General features: G+C 41.8%; 1 protein-coding gene across 1 annotated transcript in view; it reads left to right on the top strand.

Annotated features, from left to right (window-relative positions):
* The window catches only part of Lap3 (leucine aminopeptidase 3), a 30,534-nt gene that overhangs the window by 1,361 nt on the left and 5,156 nt on the right, over nt 1–24,017 (top strand). The window contains exons 2-10 of the mRNA XM_005318943.5: nt 1,908–2,023; nt 3,320–3,374; nt 3,755–3,860; nt 4,933–5,092; nt 6,350–6,514; nt 9,522–9,680; nt 14,285–14,409; nt 21,201–21,289; nt 23,204–23,306. Coding sequence (XP_005319000.1) covers nt 1,908–2,023; nt 3,320–3,374; nt 3,755–3,860; nt 4,933–5,092; nt 6,350–6,514; nt 9,522–9,680; nt 14,285–14,409; nt 21,201–21,289; nt 23,204–23,306 — 1,078 coding nt within the window. The remainder of the gene's footprint in view (nt 1–1,907; nt 2,024–3,319; nt 3,375–3,754; nt 3,861–4,932; nt 5,093–6,349; nt 6,515–9,521; nt 9,681–14,284; nt 14,410–21,200; nt 21,290–23,203; nt 23,307–24,017) is intronic.

Raw genomic sequence — 24,017 nt, forward strand, 5'->3', positions numbered from 1 at the left:
TCAGAGTGGCCCTAAGGCAAACGAAATGTTTTTTTTTTTTTTTTTAAAGTCTTTGTAAAAGCGAAAAGCACAGGGTTTACTTCATTCTTTGAGTTTTGGGGCCCAGGGGCTTGTAAAGATGAAGGAATATTGCCACCAAGTGCTTGGCAGAACCCTCTGTTCTGCCCCTCCTTTAAGTTGCTTACTTCTTGTCTTTCAGTCTGAGTTGACCAGAGTACCATGAATACAGGTTGAACATCCCTTATTCAAAATTTTCCAAAATCCGTTCAAGCTATGTGTATATGAAACAAATGAATGTCAGGTTTAGACTTGGGTCCCATTCTTGAGAAATATTAAAAAACAAACAAAAATAGCAAAAATCTTGTGTGGTAGCTCATGCCTGTTACTCTTCTCTGGAGGCTGAAGCAGGAAATCCCAATTTTGAGGCCAACCTGAGCAATGTAGACTGTGTCTTAAAAAATAAAAAGGGATGGGTTATAGCTCAGTGGTAAGTGCTTGCTTATCACATGGGAGGCCCTGGGTTCCATCCCAGATATTGAAAAAAAGCAAAAGAAATCTGAAGTCAGAAACACTTCTGGTCCGAAGCATTTCAGATAAGGGATGCTCAACCTATAATAGCAGAATGTCTTAAGATTTGCATTTGATGGTTATAGGAGAGGAAAAACAGACTCTCTTCTGCCCTCAGTTCCATGGTTGAGTCTAAGAAAGTAGGCCTGACACTGACCTAAGGTACATGCAATTTAATTTGATATTTTTACATGTACATAGGATCCTACAGAAGAAAATGAAGACCTGGAGAAGCATTAGGCCCAAAAGCTTTTTATCTTTCCTTTTTCTTTTTCTGGTACTAAGAATTGAACCCAGGGATGCTTTACCACTGAGCTGCATCTCCATGCCTTTTTTCATTTTTATTTTGAAATAGAGTATTGCTCAGTTGCCAGGCTGGCCTTGAACTTGTGATCCTCCTCAGCCTCTAGAATAGCTAGGATTACAGGCTTGGGCCACTGAACCTTGCAGTTTTATACCTTTTTAAACAAAGAAAAATGAAGCGTGGGGGTATGACAAGAGGAAGGAGGTTGGCCTTTGTCTTGTCATTTGGGATAGGCACTGGGAAATATATTGGAGTGCTAATGGAGGATAAGGCGTATTTCAGCAGGATTGTTTGTATAGGTTCATTTTGGCATTAACTTCCAGCCGGTGGTGATGAGAATGCTCTCCCTAGTTTAGTGAGGGCACCTCTCTTATGGGAAATTTTATGCCCTGCTTTTAGGTAAGAAAGGGGGATTTTTGAGACCTCTGCCTATATTGTCTGTCTCTCAGGTGCCAACAGCTCAAAGTAATTTATATGCCAGGGCAGCATATTATGGAATAACATGTTCAGAAGCCCTTCAGGGTCTAACTTGGTGACAACTGGATTTTTTTTTTTTCCCAAACCCCTTTCTTTCTGGGGCTGGGGATGTGGCTCAAGCGGTAGGGCACTCGCCTAGCGCACTCGCGGGGCGCTGGGTTCGATCCCCAGCACCACATAAAAATAAAATAAAGATGTCGTGTCCACCGAAAACTAAAATATTTAAATAAATAAATAAATAAATAAACCTCTTTCTGCTTTGTGTGAAAGCAGAGTTCTTTCCTGGAGGTGACCCAGAGTCTCTGTAGGAATTTGAATCACTGAGGCAGGTGGAGTGCATATATTGGCCGTGGCTGCTGCTTTTTTTTTTTTTTTTTTTTTTTTTTTTTTTTTTTTTTTATGTGGCTGCTGCTTTTTTGGTTTTGTTTTTCTGTCTTCATGGAGGGCACAGTTTTGGTAGAATTATGTGTTCCTTCTGGAATTTCTGGAACTCGGGGACTCCTGAACCCCGCTGAGGCATCTACTCCAATTATACTCATCTTTTTTGCTTTGTTCTCAGGGCCTTGTTTTAGGAATCTATTCCAGAGACAGAGAAGAGGATGTGCCACAGTTTACGAGTGCAGGAGAGAACTTTGATAAATTGGTGGCTGGAAAGCTGAGAGAGATTTTGAATGTGTAAGTATTACCTGGGGGTCCCAGTTCCTAAAAGTTCCCCAAATCAAAGGGGGATATTTTTCTGTGGTGTACCATAGATAGATAAGTCAGTACACAAACACCCCAGCCAGGAAATTCTTGGTGGAAGTGAAAGTGCAAGTCTGGAAGGCCCTTTGTCACTTTGCCTTTCAGTATGGGTGGGTCTGCAGTTCTGGGAAGTCAGATGGTTTCCCTCCCAATCATAGACCTAGTGTGGAGGACAAATCCTGAAGGATCTGGAAAGTACTAGATTTCCTCAACCCACCTTCTTGGCTCAAATTCACTTTCCTTATTCCCTCCCTTCCCACCAGCCTCTCTGTGTCCTTTAACTAATAGTTAAAAAGCAGCATAAGGGTTCTACCTTTTTATTTTGTGCCTGGAGCTTGAAGGCTTCTCAAAAGTTAAAAGTACAACTGGATTACCCAAAGATGTAGTAAGAATGCAGACTGTAATTCAGTAAGTCTGGGAGGGGCCTGGGATTCCCACCACTCTTAGATTAGCTAGGCTCTACAGGAACTAGAGAGACATTGGAGCTGCTGGTTCCTTTTGGCAAAAACAGAAGTGTCATTAAAAGCCACTGCAGCTTCATACTATTCAGATTATAGATAGCCTGTTTGAATCTACTAGATGCAGTATAATAATTAATTAATGGATGTGTTACAGAATCTGCAGCTCCTCTTAGCTAATTAGTCCTTCACCAGTAGCCAGAACCTTCTCATGTGCTTAAGTCATTAATCCAAAAGCCAACTGCTATAGTACAGATCTCCCTGACCTCCTGACTGTCGAACCACAGCACTTCTCATGCCCCTGGCTGTACTTTAGTATTCCTTTTATAAGAAACTGCCCTGTCTCCCATCTGTAGACATCCTCTAAACCAGGCACACTGCTGTCAAGTCAGCCACTCTGGTACCATGGTGTTGTGTTGGTGTGCTGTGTCGTTTAGTAGAAAGGTTGGAGAGTCTTTCAGTCCAGCCATCATCCAGTGCTCACATCCAGTGCTTAGATCCCCTGTGCAGTGGGGCCAGCATTGCTTCCATTGCTTTAAGTAAATTTGTGTTAACTCTAATCTGAAAGTTTGCTACAGTTTTTGAGCTAGAGTTAGAAGTACTGCATCTAGGAAATCCGAGCTGAGAACGTTCTGTAAAAGTACAAATGAAACAACGTCCACAAAAGCAGTTAGCAGAATATTATGATAATACTAAAGGTATGTATATATTACTTTCCAGGCAAACAGAGCAAACTGAAAATTTCCAAAACAATTATTTCTTTTTGGTTTAGATCTGGACCACCTCTGAAGGCAGGCAAAACCCGAACCTTTTATGGTCTGCATCAGGTATGAGATGATGATGATGTGCCTTGTCAACCCTCAGTAAGATCACCTCTGGGTGCCTTGTACCGTAGCTGCCCAGTCATGCTAAGAATTTTGTGTTGGATTATATAGTTTTATTCCAACGTTAAGCAGAACTATCATTTAAGATTATAAAGAGGCGTGTCACTCTCTACTGCCGGTCTTGTGTTCCTCAGTCTGAAGGCTTTGTCCAGCATGGCTCTGTCTTACATAGAATTGTTTGCAGGATTATCCTTACTCTATCAGACACACCTTGTAAAAGGTGCCAAGCATAAAGTGATAGTGTGGGAGCTCAGTGAGTCTCTCTGCTGGAAATGAGCACTTTCAAGAAACACAGTGGCTGATGGTGTGTTTCTGTGGAACAGGACTTCCCCAGCGTGGTGGTAGTCGGCCTAGGCAAAAGGTCAGCTGGCGTCGATGACCAGGAGAACTGGCATGAAGGCAAAGAAAACATCAGAGTTGCTGTCGCAGGTTACTTTACTTTTTAAGTTTAATACTGGTCAAGGTTCTCCAGTCCGCTCTTTAAGACTGTCTTCTCCTTCTTTTGTCCTTTCGCCATCTCTACCCTCATCACATTTGCACAGAAGTAATTTACCTTAACAAACTCAATTTCCATTTTTTGAATGTTTGCCTCTAAGAAGGATATAGAGGTTAGCTTATGAAATTTTTGTTGTTAATAATTCTCCATAGTTAATATTTCTCAAATACTTAATATTGGAGGTTTTACTATCATCTGTTCACTTTTATAGGATTGGCCTTAGAACTGTATTTTACCAGAAATTTCGGCATGTGGATTTTTTTTCCTCTTTGTAATTCTCCCCTGGTGTTGCCCATCTTTTAAGTAACAGCGAGTCATATATGTACAACTCGGAGAATATGGGAGCAGAATGTGGGGTGCTTATTCATCACTCTCAAAAGCTGTGTGCTGGTCCCAGTTTGTCGGGTGGATGGCTTGAAAGAGTTGAGGTGGACGCTGTTGAGTCACCTCAGTTGAGCAGAGGTGAGAACCTTCACCTCAGAGACTGTGGCTGAGGTCTTTGAGATCCGTGCTGAAGCAGCAGGAATGGGCTTGATTAACACCTGGCCCTGTGTGTATCATAAATGCTTGTTAAACTTACTTTCAAAGTTCATGTTAAGGGTTCTCATAATTTTTATATGAGAGTTTTTGCTGACACGATCTTAATAAAATGCTGTGTTAATAATGGACTTTGCTCAGATGCAATCTCATGGTCATCTTTTCTCTGTTCCTCTTAACTGGGGAGGCCCTGGTGGTTGGGAAACTCTTTGTCCAGAAGCACTGGTGGTCAGAAATGACCCTGGTACTGCTGCTTCTCTCTGAGGGGTCTCCCCGTGTGAGGAGCCCTGGTGATCTGAGGGCCTGTGCTCGGCACTGCCTGTGAGGTGTGCCCCGGCCTCGTTTTAAGAGGAGGAAATGGAGGACTAGAGTTGTCACACTGGGGTTGGAAGCCCGGTGCTTCCTCAGCACACTGCCCACACACTGTCTCGCTGACTTCCGTTCCCTGGTTCCTCTGTCCTTCTGCAGCTGGCTGCAGGCAGATTCAGGACCTGGAGCTCTCCTCTGTGGAGGTGGATCCCTGTGGAGATGCTCAGGCGGCGGCAGAAGGAGCGGTGCTGGGTCTCTATGAATACGATGACCTAAAGCAGAAAAAGAAGATGGCAGTGTCCGCGAAGCTCCACGGAAGGTGAGGGAGGGAAACCGAGGCGCGGTGGTGCTGTCCGGTGTCCTACAGTGTGGTCTTTTGGACGGGAGCCGCCTGCTTCTCAGTGGCCGGCGCTGCTGTGTGCTCTGTCCCTAACCTTCCCATGGCCCCAGCCATTTTAATGTGTGATAGATAACTGTCCCCAGGCTCTGCTGTAGCCTTTGTCATGTGCTCCTCCACGCTTGCTGGACACTGGAAATATGTAATGTAGGGGAGTGGGAGGAAGGAACGACATGCAGACGTGTCCCAGTGGGTTTCAGTCCAGATCATTTCCATTGAGTTGGCATCCGCCTGCATTGGACTGATGCCAGAGCTACGTGGGTGAAGGGAACTGGTTTTTGGCCCTGTGGTCTGGCACGGGGGTGGCTCAGTGGATCATTGAGCACCTCTTGCATTTCAGTCTTAGAACCTGGGAGACAAGGTCACTGCTGGGAGAGAAGATCAGAGACCTTAGGTATGGGGAGCCGTGAGGGCAGGGGTGACCCTGACACAGCTGGTGCTGGAGAAAAGGGCTCTGTAGTGGTCAGCCTGGTTGGAGTCCTGGCTCTGCCACTTAACTCACAGTGACCTCGGTTAAGCAGTTGAAATCTCTGGGGAGTTGTACTCTTAACCCAGAGACAAAGTGTGAAGTGTGTCATATGTAACGCATGGTGACCCACTGAGCTATCAACTGTTCTTTTACCCATCTCCACACTGTTAGCTCTTGTGCACAAGAAGAGCTCTAGGATCATGAACCAAGGGCCCACGTGTGTACTTTTCTAAAGCTGATCCTTACTATTGGGGACTTTGTTGGGATTTAGAGCCCTGACCCAGGTAAAAGAAGGCGGCAGAGCCTCAGTTCCACGTCCAGGCGGTTGCTTTGCCTGCTTGGTGATTAGCACTTGGGACTGCGCTATCTGCAATGCAGGGAAGGAGAACCAAACAGAAAGCCCCTCCCTCAGTTTCTGTGGTAGATTTTTAGCTTCAAAGACCCATCTGGGCAGCCCCTTTCTGTTTAGGGAGGATTCTGAAGTGGACTGCCCGGCCAAGTGTCCCCAGGCCTTCACCAGGGCCTGTCCTCTAGCTCTTCACTGCACCGCCAGCTGCCTGGGTCACGTCACAGAGAGCAGACCAGGTCCTGTGTGTCAGCCAGTTTCCATCTGTTGTCCTCCTCTTGTTTGTTGTGGGATAGTAAGAGCCTCTCCTGGCCACAGGTCAGTGTTGTGGGTCATTGACCAGCAGCTCTGCTTTTTTCTGCAGTGGGGATGAGGAGGCCTGGCAGAAAGGAGTCCTCTTTGCTTCTGGGCAGAACTTGGCCCGCCAGCTGATGGAAACTCCAGCCAATGAGATGACACCAACCAGATTTGCCGAGATTATTGAGAAGAATCTCAGAAGTGCTAGTAGTAAAACAGAGGTCCACATCAGGTAATTCAGGATTACATCGTAGACTTTGGGATGCTACACGCAGGAGCCTTTGAGATCCTAAATCCAGCTCCCTCTCCATTCAGAGGAATAACTGAAGACCATAGAGGCCAGATAACCACCAGCAGCCCCACAAGCTGGGACGGGCTCATTTGAGGTTCCTTGTGTCTGTCTTTCCTTGCCTGTGAGAGAGTGCTGCGACTTCCTACTCATGTCGAGGTGTCCACGTTTTGTATCAGCTTTGTTTAGACAGAATTCACGTGCCACATAAAGTGATAGTGATTCGTAGTATATTCAGAGTGGGCTACCATGACTAAGTCAAGAACACTTTTATGACCCCCGAGGAAACCCTTTACCATTAGCAATCACTCTTCATTTCCCTGTCCCCTGAAGCCATCAGTTGACAGACTTTGGAGGTTATTTCCACCTTTTGGGTACAATCTGATCATTGTGAACAAGTTTCTGTGTGGACTTGTTTAATTTCTCTTGGGTCTGTAGCAAAAATGTAATCTCTGGACCAAATGGTAACTCTGATTAACTTTTTGAGGAACATACGTATTTACTTTCTTGTTTTGGTGAGTTCTTCCTATCTTTACTTTTTGACACAAGTGAAGAATGTATTATTCCTTACTTGTTATTGAATGAGAATTTGTGTCTCGTGGAGTCCCTTAGCTGGACTGCAGGATGGTGCTCCCAGGCCTGCTGAGAGCCATGGTCAGCGCTGGGCTATTAACGTCCAGCTCCCCCAGCTTCTGGAATCTCCTGGAATCTCCCCACAGCCCTGTATGCAGCCCAAGTTTGAGTGTTTGGGGATTTATGATTAAAATAAACTGACAGATATTTGCTTTGTTTAAAGAATTCTTCACTATCAAAGTAGTTTCTCAGGTTTAAAAGAATTCTTCAGTAGTTAATTGTGATCAGAATTCATCTTTTTCAGGAAAGTCCCTATGGTCTAGACAGTGAAGAAAACATTGTAGGGCTGAGGTTATGGCTCAGTGGTAGACAGGCTGCCTAACATGTGTGACATCCTGCCCCATATGGTACTTTAAGAGCTTATATATTACACTTTTAAACATACTTTTGAGCTTTTCTAAATTATTTTGAAATAAAGGTTCGATCCTCAGCACACAAAAAAACAAAATAAAGGTTTTGTGTCCAACTAAAAAAAATATGTTAAAAAGAAAGAAAATGTTAAAGCCCAGGACTTAGAGCTTGCTAGAACCTTTATAAGTTTAACCTGCCGCAGTACGTAACCTCTGTAGAGGGGTTGTGGCAGACTGTTCCTTGTCTTACAAGAGAAGACACCAGACGTACTTCATGTCAAAAAATACTGGTGATGCTACCACACATCAGTGACAGCACCTCCACCGTGCCAGGGAATTTGGCAAATGAGTGCACAGTGGTGCTCCTTGTCCTCAAAGAAGGGAGGATCTCATTGGAAGGACCAGGTTGGGGAAGGGAGGACGGGGAGGCCTGTGGAAGAACATGTAGCCTAAGCAGAGCCCTGATGGTTGCTCAGGAGTTAACAACAAGAATGGGGCTGGGCATTTCAGGTGGGGAAGCAGGTGAACCGTGGCCCCTTGGGAATAGCAAGGCTTATGGATGAGCAAAGGCAAGAGTTGATCAGGATGCATGTGTGGGTGGCAAATGACTCATTAAACTGAGACATAGCTGCACCACACCTTGTCCAGTGTAGGTGCATCTCCATTAAAGAAACAAAGAAGACAATTCTTCCAGAAGGGCCGGACTTAATGAAACATCAAGTCCTGAGTTTATGACTAACATGCCTTTATGGTACAGCCTTGTTTCTTTTGACACGTTTATTTTATTTTTAAAAAATTATTTTTCCTTTGACATTTTTGGCAATCCTAGTTTTATACTTCTGACAAATGGTTGGGCAAGTGCCGGAATATTCCTTGGAAAGAATTGTTGCTGGTTTGTCTGTGGCAGTGGAAGCCTCGTTACTGTGGCCAGAAATCAACACAAAGTCCTTTGTACCTTTAGCATAGAAAGTGGCAATATGGTGTCAATTTTCTAGTTTGTACTGAGAAATGTTTCTATTTCATTAGTCTCATCAATCCTGTGCTAATTAAATAAGAATTAACTTATTTTCCTACTTTAGAGACATCTCAAATGACAGTTACAGCTGTGAGAAATAGTGTGACATTGTTGAAAAGAGAACTCCAGCATTTCTAAAAGAGCAAATAAGTAGGTTATTTTACTCCAGGAAGAGTAGTATAGCTTTGTTAGGTTTTTGTTAGTTGGTTGATTTGGGGAGGGGGCAGTTTTAGAAATACCAAAAATAATGAGCATCTTAGCTCTTTTTATGCACCCTTGTGGTCTCAGGGCCTTGCTAGTCTCATCTTTTATTTTATTATTTATTTATTATTTTTTTTTAGAGAGAGAGAGAGAGGGGGACAGAGAGAGAATTTTAACATTTATTTATTTTTTCTTAGTTCTCGGCGGACACACATCTTCGTTTTATTGTATGTGGTGCTGAGGATCGAACCTGGGCCGCACGCATGCCAGGCGAGCGCGCTACCATTTTAGCCACATCCCCAGCCCCAAGTCTCATCTTTTATAAATTAAATCTTTAGAAACATCTGAGTAGGTTGGGGGAGCTTTTTTATTTGTTGACTTTACATTATTACCTGAACTCTATTAGTTATCATGTATAAATTCTCCTAAGAATGCTAAAGTCTTTTGATTGAGGAATCCTTAACTTCATGTAGATGAGCAAATTGACTCAGAATCAAGTGACTTGCCCAAGAATATACAGGAGACAAATGATCAGATGTGATAATCAAAGCCTTACTGTGTGATTTGTTTTCCCTGAACTCAGGGCCTCATGCTTGGGAGCGAGTGCTCTACCCCTGAACCACACCTCCTTCCCCATGTGATCCTTTAAGAGCTTATATATTACACTTTTAAACATGCTTTTGAGCTTTTCTGAATTATTTTGAAATAAAGGTAACCGTATATGTGCTTTTATTCCCTTTCTACCCTATAGACCCAAGTCTTGGATTGAGGAACAGGAAATGGGTTCATTCCTAAGTGTAGCCAAAGGGTCCGACGAGCCTCCAGTCTTCTTGGAAATCCACTACAAAGGCAGCCCCGACGCGGGGGAGCCGCCCCTGGTATTCGTTGGGAAGGGAATCACTTTTGACAGGTACTTGAAGGGGGTATCTGAGCTTTTTATTTTGGTGAATGTTTTGTGTGCTCTTTTTAGTGCTTAATTTGATTCATAAGCATGGTATTTGGTCATATTACACTCCCAGTTATGAAATGCTCATGTGTGTTAGACATAGGCATTTTACATATATTGGCTGAGTCTTACCCCTATAAGCTGGCTATCATGGACATTCTACAGTAGCCAGCTTATAGGGGAACTGTGACTCAGAGATATTAAGTAATTTGTTCAGAGACCCATAACTAAGAATTAGAGCCAGAAGTGAAAATCAGGTCTCTCTTTAAAATATCTTCAAATCTCTGTGTCCCACTCTGATTCTCCCTGGCAAGGCTTACTGCACAGACAGTGCGGCTGCCGCTGCCATCCCCTGCCTTCCCTTGGCTTGCTTCAGTTGCTTCCTGCTACAGAACAGTCCACTCCCATTAATCTGACTGAACCATAATTTCCTTAGAAGTGGAAGCCACCTCGGGTTATTCCAGCCAATAAGGGGCTGAATTAGAGAAGACGGTGTATTTGGTATTTCCTATGGGAATCATCTGCCACAGAATATGACTGTCAGGGATGCTGGTGACTGTGAAGCATAAAAAGAGTGAGCTGGCCAGAAAACTAGGTTAAATAAACCAAATGAGGTTTGTTTTTATTTTCTTTAGCTACAGAACTTCTCAGGGCACAGAATGTCACATTTTCTGAATTTTCTTTTGTAACAATCTTGATTCTGGAAGTCATGTTCCAGGGAAACTGCTTTGGAGAATGTTGCTGAAGAACAACAACAAACAAATTCCCTAGTACATTTTTGCAACCATTCAGAAACTCCATGTAAAACATGAATGTTCTGTTCTCTCTTTTGTTTTTGTATTTTCATTTCCTTTGGTGTTGAAGTCAAACCCAGAGCCTCTTATGTGCTAAGCATATACTCTACTACTAACTCACCTCCAGCTTCAACTTCTCTTCTTTAAACATTGGTCTCCAAATGATTTTCATTGTGTAGCCCATCATAAAAAGATTTCAAGATATGTATATATATTTATGGTGTATGTAAATGCTACACCATTTTATATATACTAAAGTATATATAAAACACGACAGCAAATAAAATTGGAAGAAACCCTGTCTCAAAATAAAAATTTTTTTGAAAGGCTGGGGATGTAGCTCAGTGGTAAAGCACCCCTGGGTTCAATCCCCAGTACCAAGAAAAAAAAAAAAAATCTTGCTAATTGTAGTGGTTTTATACTATCAAGTGTTAATAGTTTTAGGGAGATATTTATGTTCAGGGTGAGATTTATTGTTAATTTAAATCCATATTTGTATTTTTTGCTAAAAATATTCAGCAAATATTCCTTTGGTTTAGAGAAGTCTTCCTTGCAGAAGCATCAGATTTAACTTAAGATGTGAAAGACCAGGAGGAATTAGTTCAGTAGGAACTAGGGATGAGTGTTAGGGCAGGGGAACATGGGAAGGCTGCAGAGTAGGAAGTAGTGTCAACTCTGGGTACTGCAAGAATGTCTGGTGGCTCTGCACCAGAGCAGGTTGGGAAGATGGGTGAGATGCGCTGGATACTTAGGCAGGATCTGAGTTATTCTGGGCCTCAAAAAGGTTTCTGGCAGAGGGAATGACAGTATATATGCAGTAAAATTCACCCTCTAAGTGTTTGGCTAAGTGAGCTTTAACAGATGAATCCAACAGGGACCAATACTGAGAAGATAAAACATTCCCTTCACCCCCAAACTCTCTTATGCTTCTGCAGTTATTCCCTCCCTCCCTGATCCAGGCTGCCAGTTATCTTTCTGTGTTATTGTAGATTAGTTTTGCCTGTTCCAGAAAATTATATAGATGGCCTCCATGCTGTCTCAGCCCAATGTCTTCAGTATTTATCCATTTCATCAGTCACATCAGTAGTTTGTTCCTTTTCATTGCTGTGTAGTGAAATACCCAAATTTGCGTATCCATTTATCTGTTGATGGAAATTTGAGTTGTTTCCAGTTTTAGGCTATTGGGAATAAAGCCAAGATCATCTGAAAGCTTTTGTGTAGCCACATGTTTTCCTTTCTCCAATGAGGTTCAGGTTCAAAGGACATTCTTTCCTATGACCAAAGTGGTCATTCCCGTTTGCATTCCTGTCCTCAGCTGACAGGACTCACATAGAACTTCTGCTCCTTTCCCTTCTTGACATGATCCATCGTTCCACTGTGACGCTGCCACAGGGGATGCAGTGATACTTCTTTGAGGTTTACTTTGCATTTCTGTAATGATTGATGATGTTGAGCATGTCTTGACTTGTTTTTTTGACCATCGATCTATCTTCTTTAGTGAGGTATTTAAATCTTTTACCCTTTTTGATAGGGTATTTTCCTTAAAAGTTGTAAGTTTTTAAAAAAGTATATATATATATATATATATTCTGAATATAAGTCTTTTATCAGATGTTATTTGGTTAGGAATATTTTTTTCCCAGTCTGAACTTTGCATTTTCATTTTTTTTAGTAATATCTTAAGAAGAACAAGTTTTGATTTGATGAAGTAAATTTTCAGTTTTTTGTAGTTCATGCTTTTTTTTTGCTCTAAAACAGTATTGCCTATGCCAAAATCTATTTTTTTCGTCTATAAGACATTATAGTTTTTAAGTCAATTTTTGCTTTTTAGGCTATGATCCACTTTGAATTTCTGTATACGGTGAAAAAATGCCTAAGTTCTCCTCCCCCACCTGCCTGCCCTCACTATATAGTCATTTATTTCAGCACAGTTTGTTAACAGTACATGAACTACCATTCCATCATAGACATGGGAGTACCTGAGCACCTTAGGACAAAATCAGTTAATTATGTAGTTTGAGATCTATCTCTGGACCCTGCCTCTGGTCACTGGTACCCTGTGACTAAGCATCTTGATTCCTGTAGCTTTGAGTAGGCTTGAATGAAATCTAGGATGATTTTGAAAAGATAGCAAAGATGAGTCCTGATCCTTGGTTGGTGGCTACTTTTTGACTAGTCTAGGCATAGGAAGCAAAGCTCCCAGAAAACACCTTGGGCTAAGAGTGGCAGGTGGAAGGAAGTGTAAATGCAAACCATCTCATTAGCAAGTGTTTCTGAGGTAAGTGAGAATTAGTACCTAATTTCCAAGCAAGGCAGACCTCAGAGAAGGGAATAGAAACTTCTCCAAAGAGTCACCAAGACAAGTCAGTAGATGGCAGAAGTTGAAGGCCCTGGCTGTGGGCGTGGCTTGTGGAACAAGTTGCTTCACAAGATGGGAAGCAGAAGTCAGTCACTGGTTGGTTAGAAGGCTGCCTTGCTAATGTTTTGAACAACCAATAAAAAAAAGAAAAAAGAAAAAGTTTATTGGGTTGTTTAAAAAAAATACCAGCAGCTCAGGAGGCTGAGGCAGGAGGGTCTCAAGTTCAAAGCCAGCCTCAGAAACTTAGCAAGGCTCTAAGCAACTTAGCAAGATCCTGTCTCAAAATAAAATATAAAAAAGGCTGGGGATGTTGCTCAGTGGTTAAGCATCCCTGGGTTCAATCCCCAATATTAAAAAAAGATAATAATTTAACTGGAATTTGGGGGTAACACATTGAATTTATAAATTAATTTGGGGGAATTTGACAATTGGATAATATTGTCATTTCATTAAAGACATTCCTCCATTTATTCAGATTCTTATAAATCCTTTCTTAGTTTGTAAAATTTCTTCACATAGGTCCTGTTAAAAAAAAAAAAAGAAGGCTGCCTTGCTAGAACACACCTGTACAGGTGTCAGATGGCAAGATTATACCCCTGTCATGTGGGTTTGAGAAGAATGCTCCCAGTCCTATCTGAACTTGTTAGCTTTCTTTAATAGCCTGTGAACTTTGGTTTGATAAGTTGATCCATTCATAAAATCTGCTGAAAAGACAATCTTTATAAGTATCAGCAGTTAATGAGTGTTAGTCAGGTTTGTGTCACCATGATCAATATATCTGACAAGAACAATCTAGAAGAGGAAAAGTTATTTTTGGCTCATGATTTCAGAGGTTAGTCCATGGTCAGTGGACTCCATTACTCTGGGTCCCCCATAAGGTGGAACATCATGGCAGAAGGCTGTAGTGGAAGGAAGCTGCTCAGGACATGGTGGCCCAGAAGCAGAGAGAGGGAAGAGACGGGGCCACTGGAAAGACCGACCTTCCCAGGACACTCCCCAGTGACCTACCTTCTCCAGCAACATCCAACATGCTTACAGTCACTACCCAGTCCATTCAAAGTAGGATGGACTGATTAGGTTACAGCTCTTGTAATCCTGTCATTTTACCTCTGAATATTCCTACATTAACACAGGAACTTTGGGGGGATACCTTCTATTCAAAATATAACAATGAGATGAAACAGATAGCACTGATATTATGATATGGAAACATTTCTAGTAGTACTGCTTAAATTTCACTCAAATATAAATAAATTGAGCTATGATACCTATCTAGAATTATTTTGTATCTTTTATAAAGTCTTCAACATTAAAATAATCCAACATTGAGATTCTAAGTTGAGAAATATGAGTTTCTTTGGCAGGTGTGTGGTGCTTTTATATGGTTATGTTGCAGCTGTCCTTTTCCTTCACAGTGGTGGCATCTCCATCAAGCCTTCTGCAAGCATGGACCTCATGAGGGCTGACATGGGAGGAGCTGCCACAATTTGTTCAGCCATTGTGTCTGCTGCGAAGCTCAATTTGCCTATTAATATCATAGGTGAGTGGGGCAAGGGATTGTATCTCTGAGATTCTGAAACCCAGCAGATGCTTGAACTGAGATAACAAACATGGCTTTCTCTGACCTGAAAAGATCAAGAGACAATTTTTAAATAGCTTGATGAAAAGCTAAGTGTTTTATGTCCAAGCTGATTCAGCTAAATGTATTTTGCAACTAATAGCTGTAACTGGAATTGATTTTACTTCTGCAAAAAGTGGTTAGCAGTCAGGGGCATGTATATCAAGTTTGTGGTTTACTCCAGTGGAAACTGCTCAGTAGTCAGGTCAAAGGGCACTCTTGGCTCATTTATGGATGGTCTCATAGGATTGGGGCCAATTAAATGCCTGATACACAGAAATTGCCTGGTACAGAAAAAGCATTTAGTACAATGGCACCTCTTAGCATTACAGAATGCCAGCTTCCACAGTCGGTGATGCTGAGAGTGTGTAGCATTACTATTACCAAGTTTTGAGAAGAAGGGGGGAAGGCTCAGGTTACCTGACTTAGCCAGTGTCTCATCCATTGCATGGAGAAGGTAGAATGCAAGTGTGTCTGACGTACATGTGTGATCTTTTTTTTTTTTTTTTTTTTTTGATGTGTGCTGAATATTTTAGCATGTCTCATCAGAGCTGGTGACCTAATGCTGGGTTCACAAAATCCAGCTATTCCAATAACTTAAGAAAACATGCAAACACACAGAAGTATCTTTTCAAAATCCAGGAATGGCCCTGTGACCTTAGTGGTCCATGGAAAAAGAGAGCTACTGAATTCTTTATTCTTATATAGGGGACACACAGGGGAGGTTCCATGGAACATCCCATCCCAAAAAGGGCAGAGGGGTAGGATTACAAAGGAACAGGTGAGCGTAACTCAACCCTACTGGGTAATGCCTCATTATCCAAGAGGAGGTAGGGGGCACAATAATTGTTCAGTATCTCTTGCTCAGGACTTGAGGGTGTGAATTTCCAGAGGGGCTCCCTTTCTTTGAAAAAATAGGTGATGAGTTGCTATCACAAGGTCTTGAATTCTTGATCTGAAGGCATGACATCCTATGATTACAATACAAGGCAGGATTAATAGCAAAGAGAACAGTACAATGATATACCATGCAGAATGTTTTAGTATGTTTCCAGGATTAAAACCATTTAACTCTTGAAGTATTTGATCAGCTAGAGGTAGGATCCAAAAAAAAAAAATCAATCTTACTTTTTTGTATATCTTGAATATGATGATATAACTCCAAAAGATCCAAGTGGTTATTATTGTTCAGCCAAATACCTAATAAATGGTTTTTGACTTTCTCCTAATCCCATTGGGAAGCATTGTACTTGGCAGCAGTAACACACGCATATTTATAATTGGCATGACATTTTAATCTTTCCTTGAACTTTAAAGTAGAAAGCTCATTACCAATATTTATGACAGTAGCTTCTAAACATTTATCTTAGTTTCAATTATTTCATCAATATTGATCTGATATGAAGAGCTTTGGAAGTGTTCTGAGCCAAAAATATTAAGAAAATCTGCATGCTGAATATTTTGAGATATGGCCACCCAAGATGTGACCGTGGAAGCAATAAATGAAACTAAGCCAGCCACCCCTCAAATTACAAGTACAAGAGCTAGCTGAGGTCTAATCAACTGGGCATATATTTGTTGTAAGACTTGAAAACCAGCGTCAGCAAACCATGGCCCTGAGATTCTAGCTGGCAATAAGACAACAGAGGGCTGGTGAAGCATCAGTGTTCCCTTCCTTCTATTATATCTGATGATACAATTAGTTAAATATCGCTACAAGATATTTATCATCTTTCGACTTTCACATCTCTAGTAATTAAAACATAAAGGGATTGAACAGGCTTGCAAGCCATAACAAGAACCTTCCATATAATTTCTGCCTACAAGGTCAGGTAAATGCTTGTCAGTAAAATGTAAAAATTCTGAGGCTGCAATCAAACACCAAACATCTTTCTTGATACCACCTTTGCTAAAGGTCAAGGTGTTACTAACAAATCTTTCAGGGATCATGGCAGCGCCCTTGTGTAATTGTTTTTTGTCAATCCTAGGAGACCAGTCTAAAATATACCACTATTTCTAGATACCTTATGCTGTATTGGCAAGGTATTTATACAATCCATCCATTTAGGGAATGTGCCAATTTCTATTGCAGAATAGTTAGGACAGTGAGGTATATTAGTGGATGTTCTGCTGAAATGATTGGCTTGTTATTAGACAGTCCCATTTTAATAACTGTTCTAATATATGGCTTTGAATCCCCAAGGCCAGTACGATTAGCTAGTCTAGTCCCTCCAACTGCTGTCTTTTCCTCAAAGGACACTTTTAGACAGGCAGCACGTTTATCGTTTATTGCGGGATCACCACATAGGTAGCTGACCACTATAGCCAGAATAATTAACTCCATTCCCATGGATGGGAGTAATATGGGTATCTGTAAATCCTCCCATCATGTATGAGTCATTAGTAAATACTGGGATGGATTCTCCAGTACACACCTCTGAGTGTTCTAAAGGTGGATCTAGAAATATGTCTAATAAGTTTCTCCCTGTGTCCCAGTTGCCTGGCAGCTCAACAGAGCTAGTATTGCTGCAAGCATCATAGCTGGAGACTTAGTTCTTCCTTGCTGCTGGATCATCCACTCAGTCTGCAGCCTCAGATTTTTCAACATCTTCCATGAGGGTAGCTTCACTGTTGGGTCTCTCTGGGCCATTTTCTTTTCCCTCATCCTTTGAAGTTTCTTCTTCTTGATGGGAAGAGTTAGGGCTGACATCTCTGGATGGATCCTCAGTTGTTTGAACCTTGGCTTTAGGTCACTGTCTTAAACAGTAAGAATTACTAGGTAAACAATGACTTTATTTAATAAAAATAACTCAACTTCAGCGTTTCAATAGGTTTTTATCATGTCAATATATGGGCAAAATTTTGATTCATCTCAGTATAATAAAATCAGGGTGGGGTAAGGCCTGAAACATCGTAAAACATCATTTATATATTTATAGTCAATCCAGCTGCATACAAGTCTGTCTTCTGATTACTTTGGCCTTTTATCTCACTTTCTAGATGATCATGTAAAGATTCCTTTATTAAGGAAATCTTTTTTACCATAAAAGTCTTAAACATATAATGACTCTTTTATTTTATCCAAACATGATTTCTTTTTTCCTCCAAACTGTTTCCTTTCTGTTGAAGCATCTTCTTTTCCTTTTCTAGAATTCTTTGGTTATACCTTGGAACAATTTCTATAAATCTTAGTAAACAAATTATTGTACATTCATGAGAAGAAATATCTCAATGAAAATATAGTTAAAGCCCTTGGACATTTCTGTTGACAGAATCGTATCTGTTTATCATCTTATAAAAGTTTGTACAATAATTTGAGAATTAGAGATTACTTGATGATTGTATTATCTCTATCTGTAACTATAAATGGCAGAGTATCAGATAAATGCATATATAAAAGGTATAAATTATGTGTTTTCTATTGAAAAACATTTGGAAGCAAATGGACACATATTAAACAAATAGACATATTTTAATTATCCTATGGATTAGAGAGTATAGATTATTTAAGTAACTGGAAAAATATATTAAGAATAAAATGTTTAGTAATTATCTTATGAAATCATGGTTCTTAAAAATATTTGGATCCATTTTAAATTATTTTTAACTAGGAGTGTACTCTTACATGTGACATCACGTGATGTAGCTGAAATAAGATCCTTGCTTATATTTTACTTATTTTTTAAATTACATAATTAGAATTGAAAAGGAAGGATTTCTTGGCCATCACGGGAACATTGTGAGAAAATTGTCTTAAGTTGCCGGCCTTGTTCCTGTGCTGAGCAAAATGCATCCTCACAGTGTCCAAAAGTAAAACATAAGCAAGCATATGTATCTTTTATCTGTTATAAGTGTTACATTATTTCTGTAATTTTCTTTAATAATATAACCATAAAGAATTTCTAAGGGAACATGAGATAAAATCAAGATTATTTAGCTTTGAGAACACATTAGGATTAGGGCAGCAACATAGAAACCTGTTGAACTATATTTTGTGTGAAAAAGAAATCTTTCGTTAGTATTGACAAGTGGACATTTTTAAGTAACATTCAGGCTCTGCAGCTCCGTTCACTAGCCTGCAGAAAGTTAGCAATTATAGGTTAGTTAGAAACTACAGGTTAGTCATTGGGAGGCTGGCCCAGAAGCCCTGCTTGCCTGACAGTGGAAGGACAAATGGGAAACCTATGAAAAATGTGGGAGGTGGGACTTATCCGCCATGTTACCCTGGCCTTGTGGCTGGAGAGTTTAGTTTGCCTGAAATTTGGGGGTTTTATTTCATGCATTGTTTTTCTGACTCCAGCAGTCCTGGTTGTATTTCGCCATCCTGGGCAGCATGTGCGCATAGCCTTGCGTCGTGCACAAGGCCTTCCCCGTGAGCGGTTGCCTTAGTAACCAGGGAAGCCTAGAGTTGGTCGGGTTTGTGGGAAGGTAATGAAGGCTCTTTGGTTGTCCGCATCTTTGCCTTCCCGTGGCCGCATCTCCTCCCGCGGTGAAAGTCGCTGGAGCGGGCTGACCCTGCGTTCAGCCGCTGCCATGCCTGCGCCCCTGGCCAGCTAGCGTTTGACTATTGCCTGCGCCAGCGTCTCCCGCTTGAGTTCCCCGCGCTGGAGCGGGCTTTGCGCCCGGGGAGAAGGCGCGCGCATGGCTGCGCCCGGGCAGGCGGGCAAGCGTGGGAAGCCAGCGCCAGTCCTTCCGAGTAGATTGCACTCTGACGGATCTCTAAAGTGGGGTCACAAACCAGTAATGTGTCCCTTCCCTGCCAACAACTCTACCGGAAAGCCACGTGTTGCTCCCAGCATTTCCTCAGGTTTTTGGATTTTGAGCCATCTGTTTGTGTTTTCCCGCTTGGAATCTCTCCAGGGCAGCGCCTCGTCGGGGCTCCTGGGGATGTTCCAACAGAACCTGGGATTCCTGGGAGAGCCGGCAGCTTGTTGGGCAGCAGTAGTGGTGTCCTCATCTCCTTGAACCCTTGTTGCAGCCGGGTCAGCATTGTGTCCCTTCAGGCCGTGTTGCACTGGGCTGCTCTGCTTGTACCTCGTCATTGCAAATCTCCTTGCAACCGCCTGGGCATCCCTCCAATCCCCGCTGCGGAGCCCCAGGCGGAGTCCCAGGCAGCCGCCTTTGGGATCCCGCCTCTGGGAATCGCGCCAGCTCTAGTGCTCTGGAGAGGCGGGGAGCTATGGGTGGTTCCCGTCCTGTAGCTCCTCCTTGTAGCCTGCGAGCACTCCAAAAAATAAAAATAAAAAATTTTCAAACCCCCAAACTGGGTCCCAGTGGCAGATGCTGGTGCCAGCGGGCTCCAGAGCAGCCTGCATTTGGCTAGACCAGGCCCCAAAAGGGGCAGAACTAGCTGGTGGCTCCACAGGGAACAGTAGCCAGAGTCCTGTATCTGCTGAACAGTTGGGCCATAGCTCACCTGATTTGATCCTTGGTAAGGATGTAATGAGAGAGGCTCAGCAGATCCACTAGTTTAATTTAAATTGCCCAAACAATTGCAGAAAGTAATAATAAAACAAAAATTAAAAAAAAAAAACACTTTTGCTTTTTTAGAAGCGGAAAACTTCTGGAATTTTAATGTTCCATAATGAAAACAATTTTATTTTCTCTCCTTTCATTCTCTAAATATTAATTCCCAGTACATAAATCCAAAAATTCTTATCTAAAATGTTTCAAAACACAAAAATTCCACAATAGTTTCACAGTCATAAAAAACCTGCTTATGAGAGAGGGCTACCCTTTAACCCTATACATCTTATCAACTACCCTAAAACAATCCAAGCTGTGCCTCCATTTATTAGCATCTATCAGAGTTGGTGACCTAATGCTGGGTTCACAAAATTTGGCTATTCCCAGTAACTTAAGAAAACGGCAAAGAAAGTATGTAAACACACAGAAGTACCTTTTCAAAATCCGGGTCAGCTGTGTGACCTTAGGGATTCCTCGAAAGAGAGAGCTATTGGAATTCTTCTTATATAGGGGACACACAAGGGGAAGTTCCATGGAACATTCCATCCCAAAAAGGGCAAAGGGATAGGATTACCAAGGAACAGGTGAATGTAACTCAACCCCACCAGGTGCTGCCTACTCCTGGAGCCACTCCTCATTATCCCAGTGGTGGTAAAGTTTTTTCGGGGCCCGATAATTGTTCGATATCTCTTGCTCAGGACTTAAGGGCATGTTTTTCCAGAGCAGCTCCCAACACCTAAGAAAAAGGACATTCTATATAATGATAATACTATTACCTTTTCCAAGGGTGAATATAATAATCTAATTCAAATGTCCCAATTAAAAAAAGTATATTTTGCTTATATTTAGTTTTTATTAATCCAGGAGCTAATAAAAAAAAAATCCGACATTGCATTGAGTTGCCATGTCTCTTTAGTTTTCTCTGTCAAGAATTCTCTTTCTGCCCTGTTTTCTTTTATGGCACTGGCAATTTTGAAGAGTCTTGGCTGGTATGATCTTCCATAGTTTGCACTTACTTTTTCTCCATTGAAATCAAGTCAGGCCTGTGCTAAGAATGTTATAAAGGTGGCATGTACTTCCTGCTGTTGATGAACATATATCATTGGTGTCATTGGTGATAGGGAATTTGGTTGGTTAGGGTGGCATCTGTGGGCATGCTTCTGGTGGCTCACTAGTGGCCTCCTGTCCCATGGGTGGTGTGTTTGGACCCAGTATAACCATATTCTCTCAAATATTTTTTCTAATAGGTTTGGCTCCTCTTTGTGAGAATATGCCCAGTGGCAAGGCCAACAAGCCTGGAGATGTTGTTAGAGCCAAGAATGGGAAGACCATCCAGGTTTGTGACTGGAGGGTGCACCATTCCCCAGCATGTTTCTAGGGAACCCCATTATGGCCACCTAACTGCAGTGTGACTGGAAGCAGGGCCCCACGTCTGTGGGGAGGGTGGTATCTTCTGTGCAGAGTAGTTTTTCATGCAGAGTCATTGTATTTCTCAATGAGAATTTTTAAGAGTGTTTTTCCTGCCTTGATTATTCCTCTCACTTCCTGTATGCTGTACACGCAAATTACCATGAATCTGTAGCCAGGCTTGCAGAGTTTGGCAAAGCAGTAAAAATGTGGGCTATTTTCTGGGTATATCTGTGCCATGAAAACATTTTTCAGTTCTAAAGGTTCAGGTGGGAAACACTGTCTTGCATCATGGGCTCTGCACTGTGGGGACCTGGCAGCAAGCAGCAGGTCCCCATGGTGTGGGCCTGCATGCTGTCACTCACTGCCCATGATGGTGGGGCTTCTACTAAAAAGAAGGCAGTACAGTTAGGAAGGGTTGCCAAAGAGACTCGGCCCGAAGATCCAGAGCTGCTTAGCTGTATCTTTCATAGGTACTTAGCCTATTTGTTTTCAGAAATCTTTTTATTTTCCCCCTCATTAAATGAGTTATAACAGTTGCTAGTAAAATGGAAAGGCATTTTTCTACTTATTTCAGCTTCCCATGTCATCAGCCCTAAGTTACTAGCTGTGATACAGGGGTTAATGAATTTTATTTGCTTTCCAGATTAGACTGAATAATATTAGGAATAGTCAAGGCAGGAAAAACACTCTTAAATGGTGTTTCCACTATTATAAGTACACTTTTTTTTTTTCCTTTTGCAGTACTGGGGATTAAACCCAGAGCCTCACACATGCTAAGCAAGTACTATACCACTGAGCTCCATCCCCAGCCCTTTTTACTTTTTTCATTTCATTTGTTTATTTATGGTAGTAGGGATTGAACTCAGAAGTATTTAACAACTGAGCCTCATCCCCAGCCTTTTTATTTTTTATTTTGAGATAGGGTCTCACTATGTTTCCCAGGCAGTCCTACAACTTTTAATCCCTCTCCCTCAACCTTCTGAGTAGCTGGAATTATAGGCGTGCATGTACCAGGGTGCCCAGCTCAAACCTGTTTTTGAATCTTGATGACATGTCATCCAAGCTTTTTCTCACTTTTATATTCAATTCTGGTGTATAATTGCCTGGTTTTTATATTCATTACTCCTATAGTCTCCTTTTTAAAAAAATTTTTAGTTTATTTGTTTTTTTAGAGAGAGAGAGAATATTTTAATATTTATTTTTTAGTTTTCAGCGGACACAACATCTTTGTATGTGGTGCTGAGGATCGAACCCGGGCTGCATGCTTGCCAGGCCAGCGCTTTACTGCTTGAGCCACATCCCCAGCCCAAGTTTATTTGTTCCAATCAGTTATACATGACAGTAGAATTTTCTGACTCATTGTACACAAATGGAGCACAAATTTTCACTTCTCTGGTTGTACACGAAGTAGGGTCCCACCATTTGTGCAATCATACATCTGCCTAGGGTAATGATGTCTGTCTCATTCCACCATCTTTTCTATCCCCATGGCCCCTCCCCTCCCCACCTTTGCCCAATCCAAAGTGCTTCCACTTATCCCATGTCCCTCCTCATTATGGATTAACATCCACTTATCAGAGAAAACATTTGGCCTTTGATTTTTTGGGATTGGCTTACTTCACTTAGCATGATTTCCTCTAACTCCATCCATTTACCTGTAAATGCCATAATTTTATTCTCTTTTATTGCTGAGTAATACTCCATTGTATATATGTACCACAGTTTCTTTATCCACTCATCTATTGAAGGGCATCTAGGTAGGTTCCACAGTTTGGCTATTGTGAGTTGTGCTGCCCAAAACATCGATGTCTCACTCCTTTTTTGATCTCCCTCTTGGCAGGTTGATAACACCGATGCTGAGGGGAGGCTCATCCTGGCCGATGCACTCTGTTACGCACATACCTTTAATCCAAAACTCATCATCAACGCAGCCACCTTAACAGGTCAGACCCCTACTGTTTTTGTTGGAAGGAAGCTATGATCCCAATTATCATGTTAAATATTTATGTCTTATCATTTTCTTTTTAAGTGAAGGTACTACATTTTTGAGGTTAATGCTCATCTTTTCTGAGAAATTTAAAAACGGATGAAAAACTTTTATGAAGTTGATAGAAATGTTTTGGAGACAAGTGACTACATTTGTAAAATACCATTAACTTGAAAAGTACGGTATTGAAGACTAATGTGAACCCCCACTCCCGTCATAGAGATGGAGCATAGACATAGAGTAAGCACCACTTCTCACAGTGCCATATGAACGGTGTTGACAGTCAGCAGGCATTAACACCTCTTATGGGCTGGGACTGTGTTGATGGCTAAGGATGCAGCGATGGGGCAGAACATAAGTGAGGCCTGTAGTCTAGTGGAAACAGTGCAGTGACTAGACAATCACACTGAGGGCTTAAAGTGGCAGGCGACAAGCACAAGGAAGTGGAATTAAAGGAAGCCTGAGGGAGCCTATATGGTTTGAAGATTTGATCAGGTCAGCGTGTGCAGGGCCTCTTATCCTAAGAAGGGTGACTTGAGCCTGGGGTCTGAGTGGAGAAGAGGTGAACAGAGGGTGCATCATGCACAAAGGCCATGTTGTGGGGCGCTGGGGGGCAGCAGTGTTCAGGCCGAGGTATGCTGTGTGGCTTATGAGGCAGATGCTGTGG

This window comes from Ictidomys tridecemlineatus, chromosome 9 (genome assembly GCF_052094955.1).
Source record: "Ictidomys tridecemlineatus isolate mIctTri1 chromosome 9, mIctTri1.hap1, whole genome shotgun sequence".
Lineage (NCBI taxonomy): Eukaryota > Metazoa > Chordata > Mammalia > Rodentia > Sciuridae > Ictidomys > Ictidomys tridecemlineatus.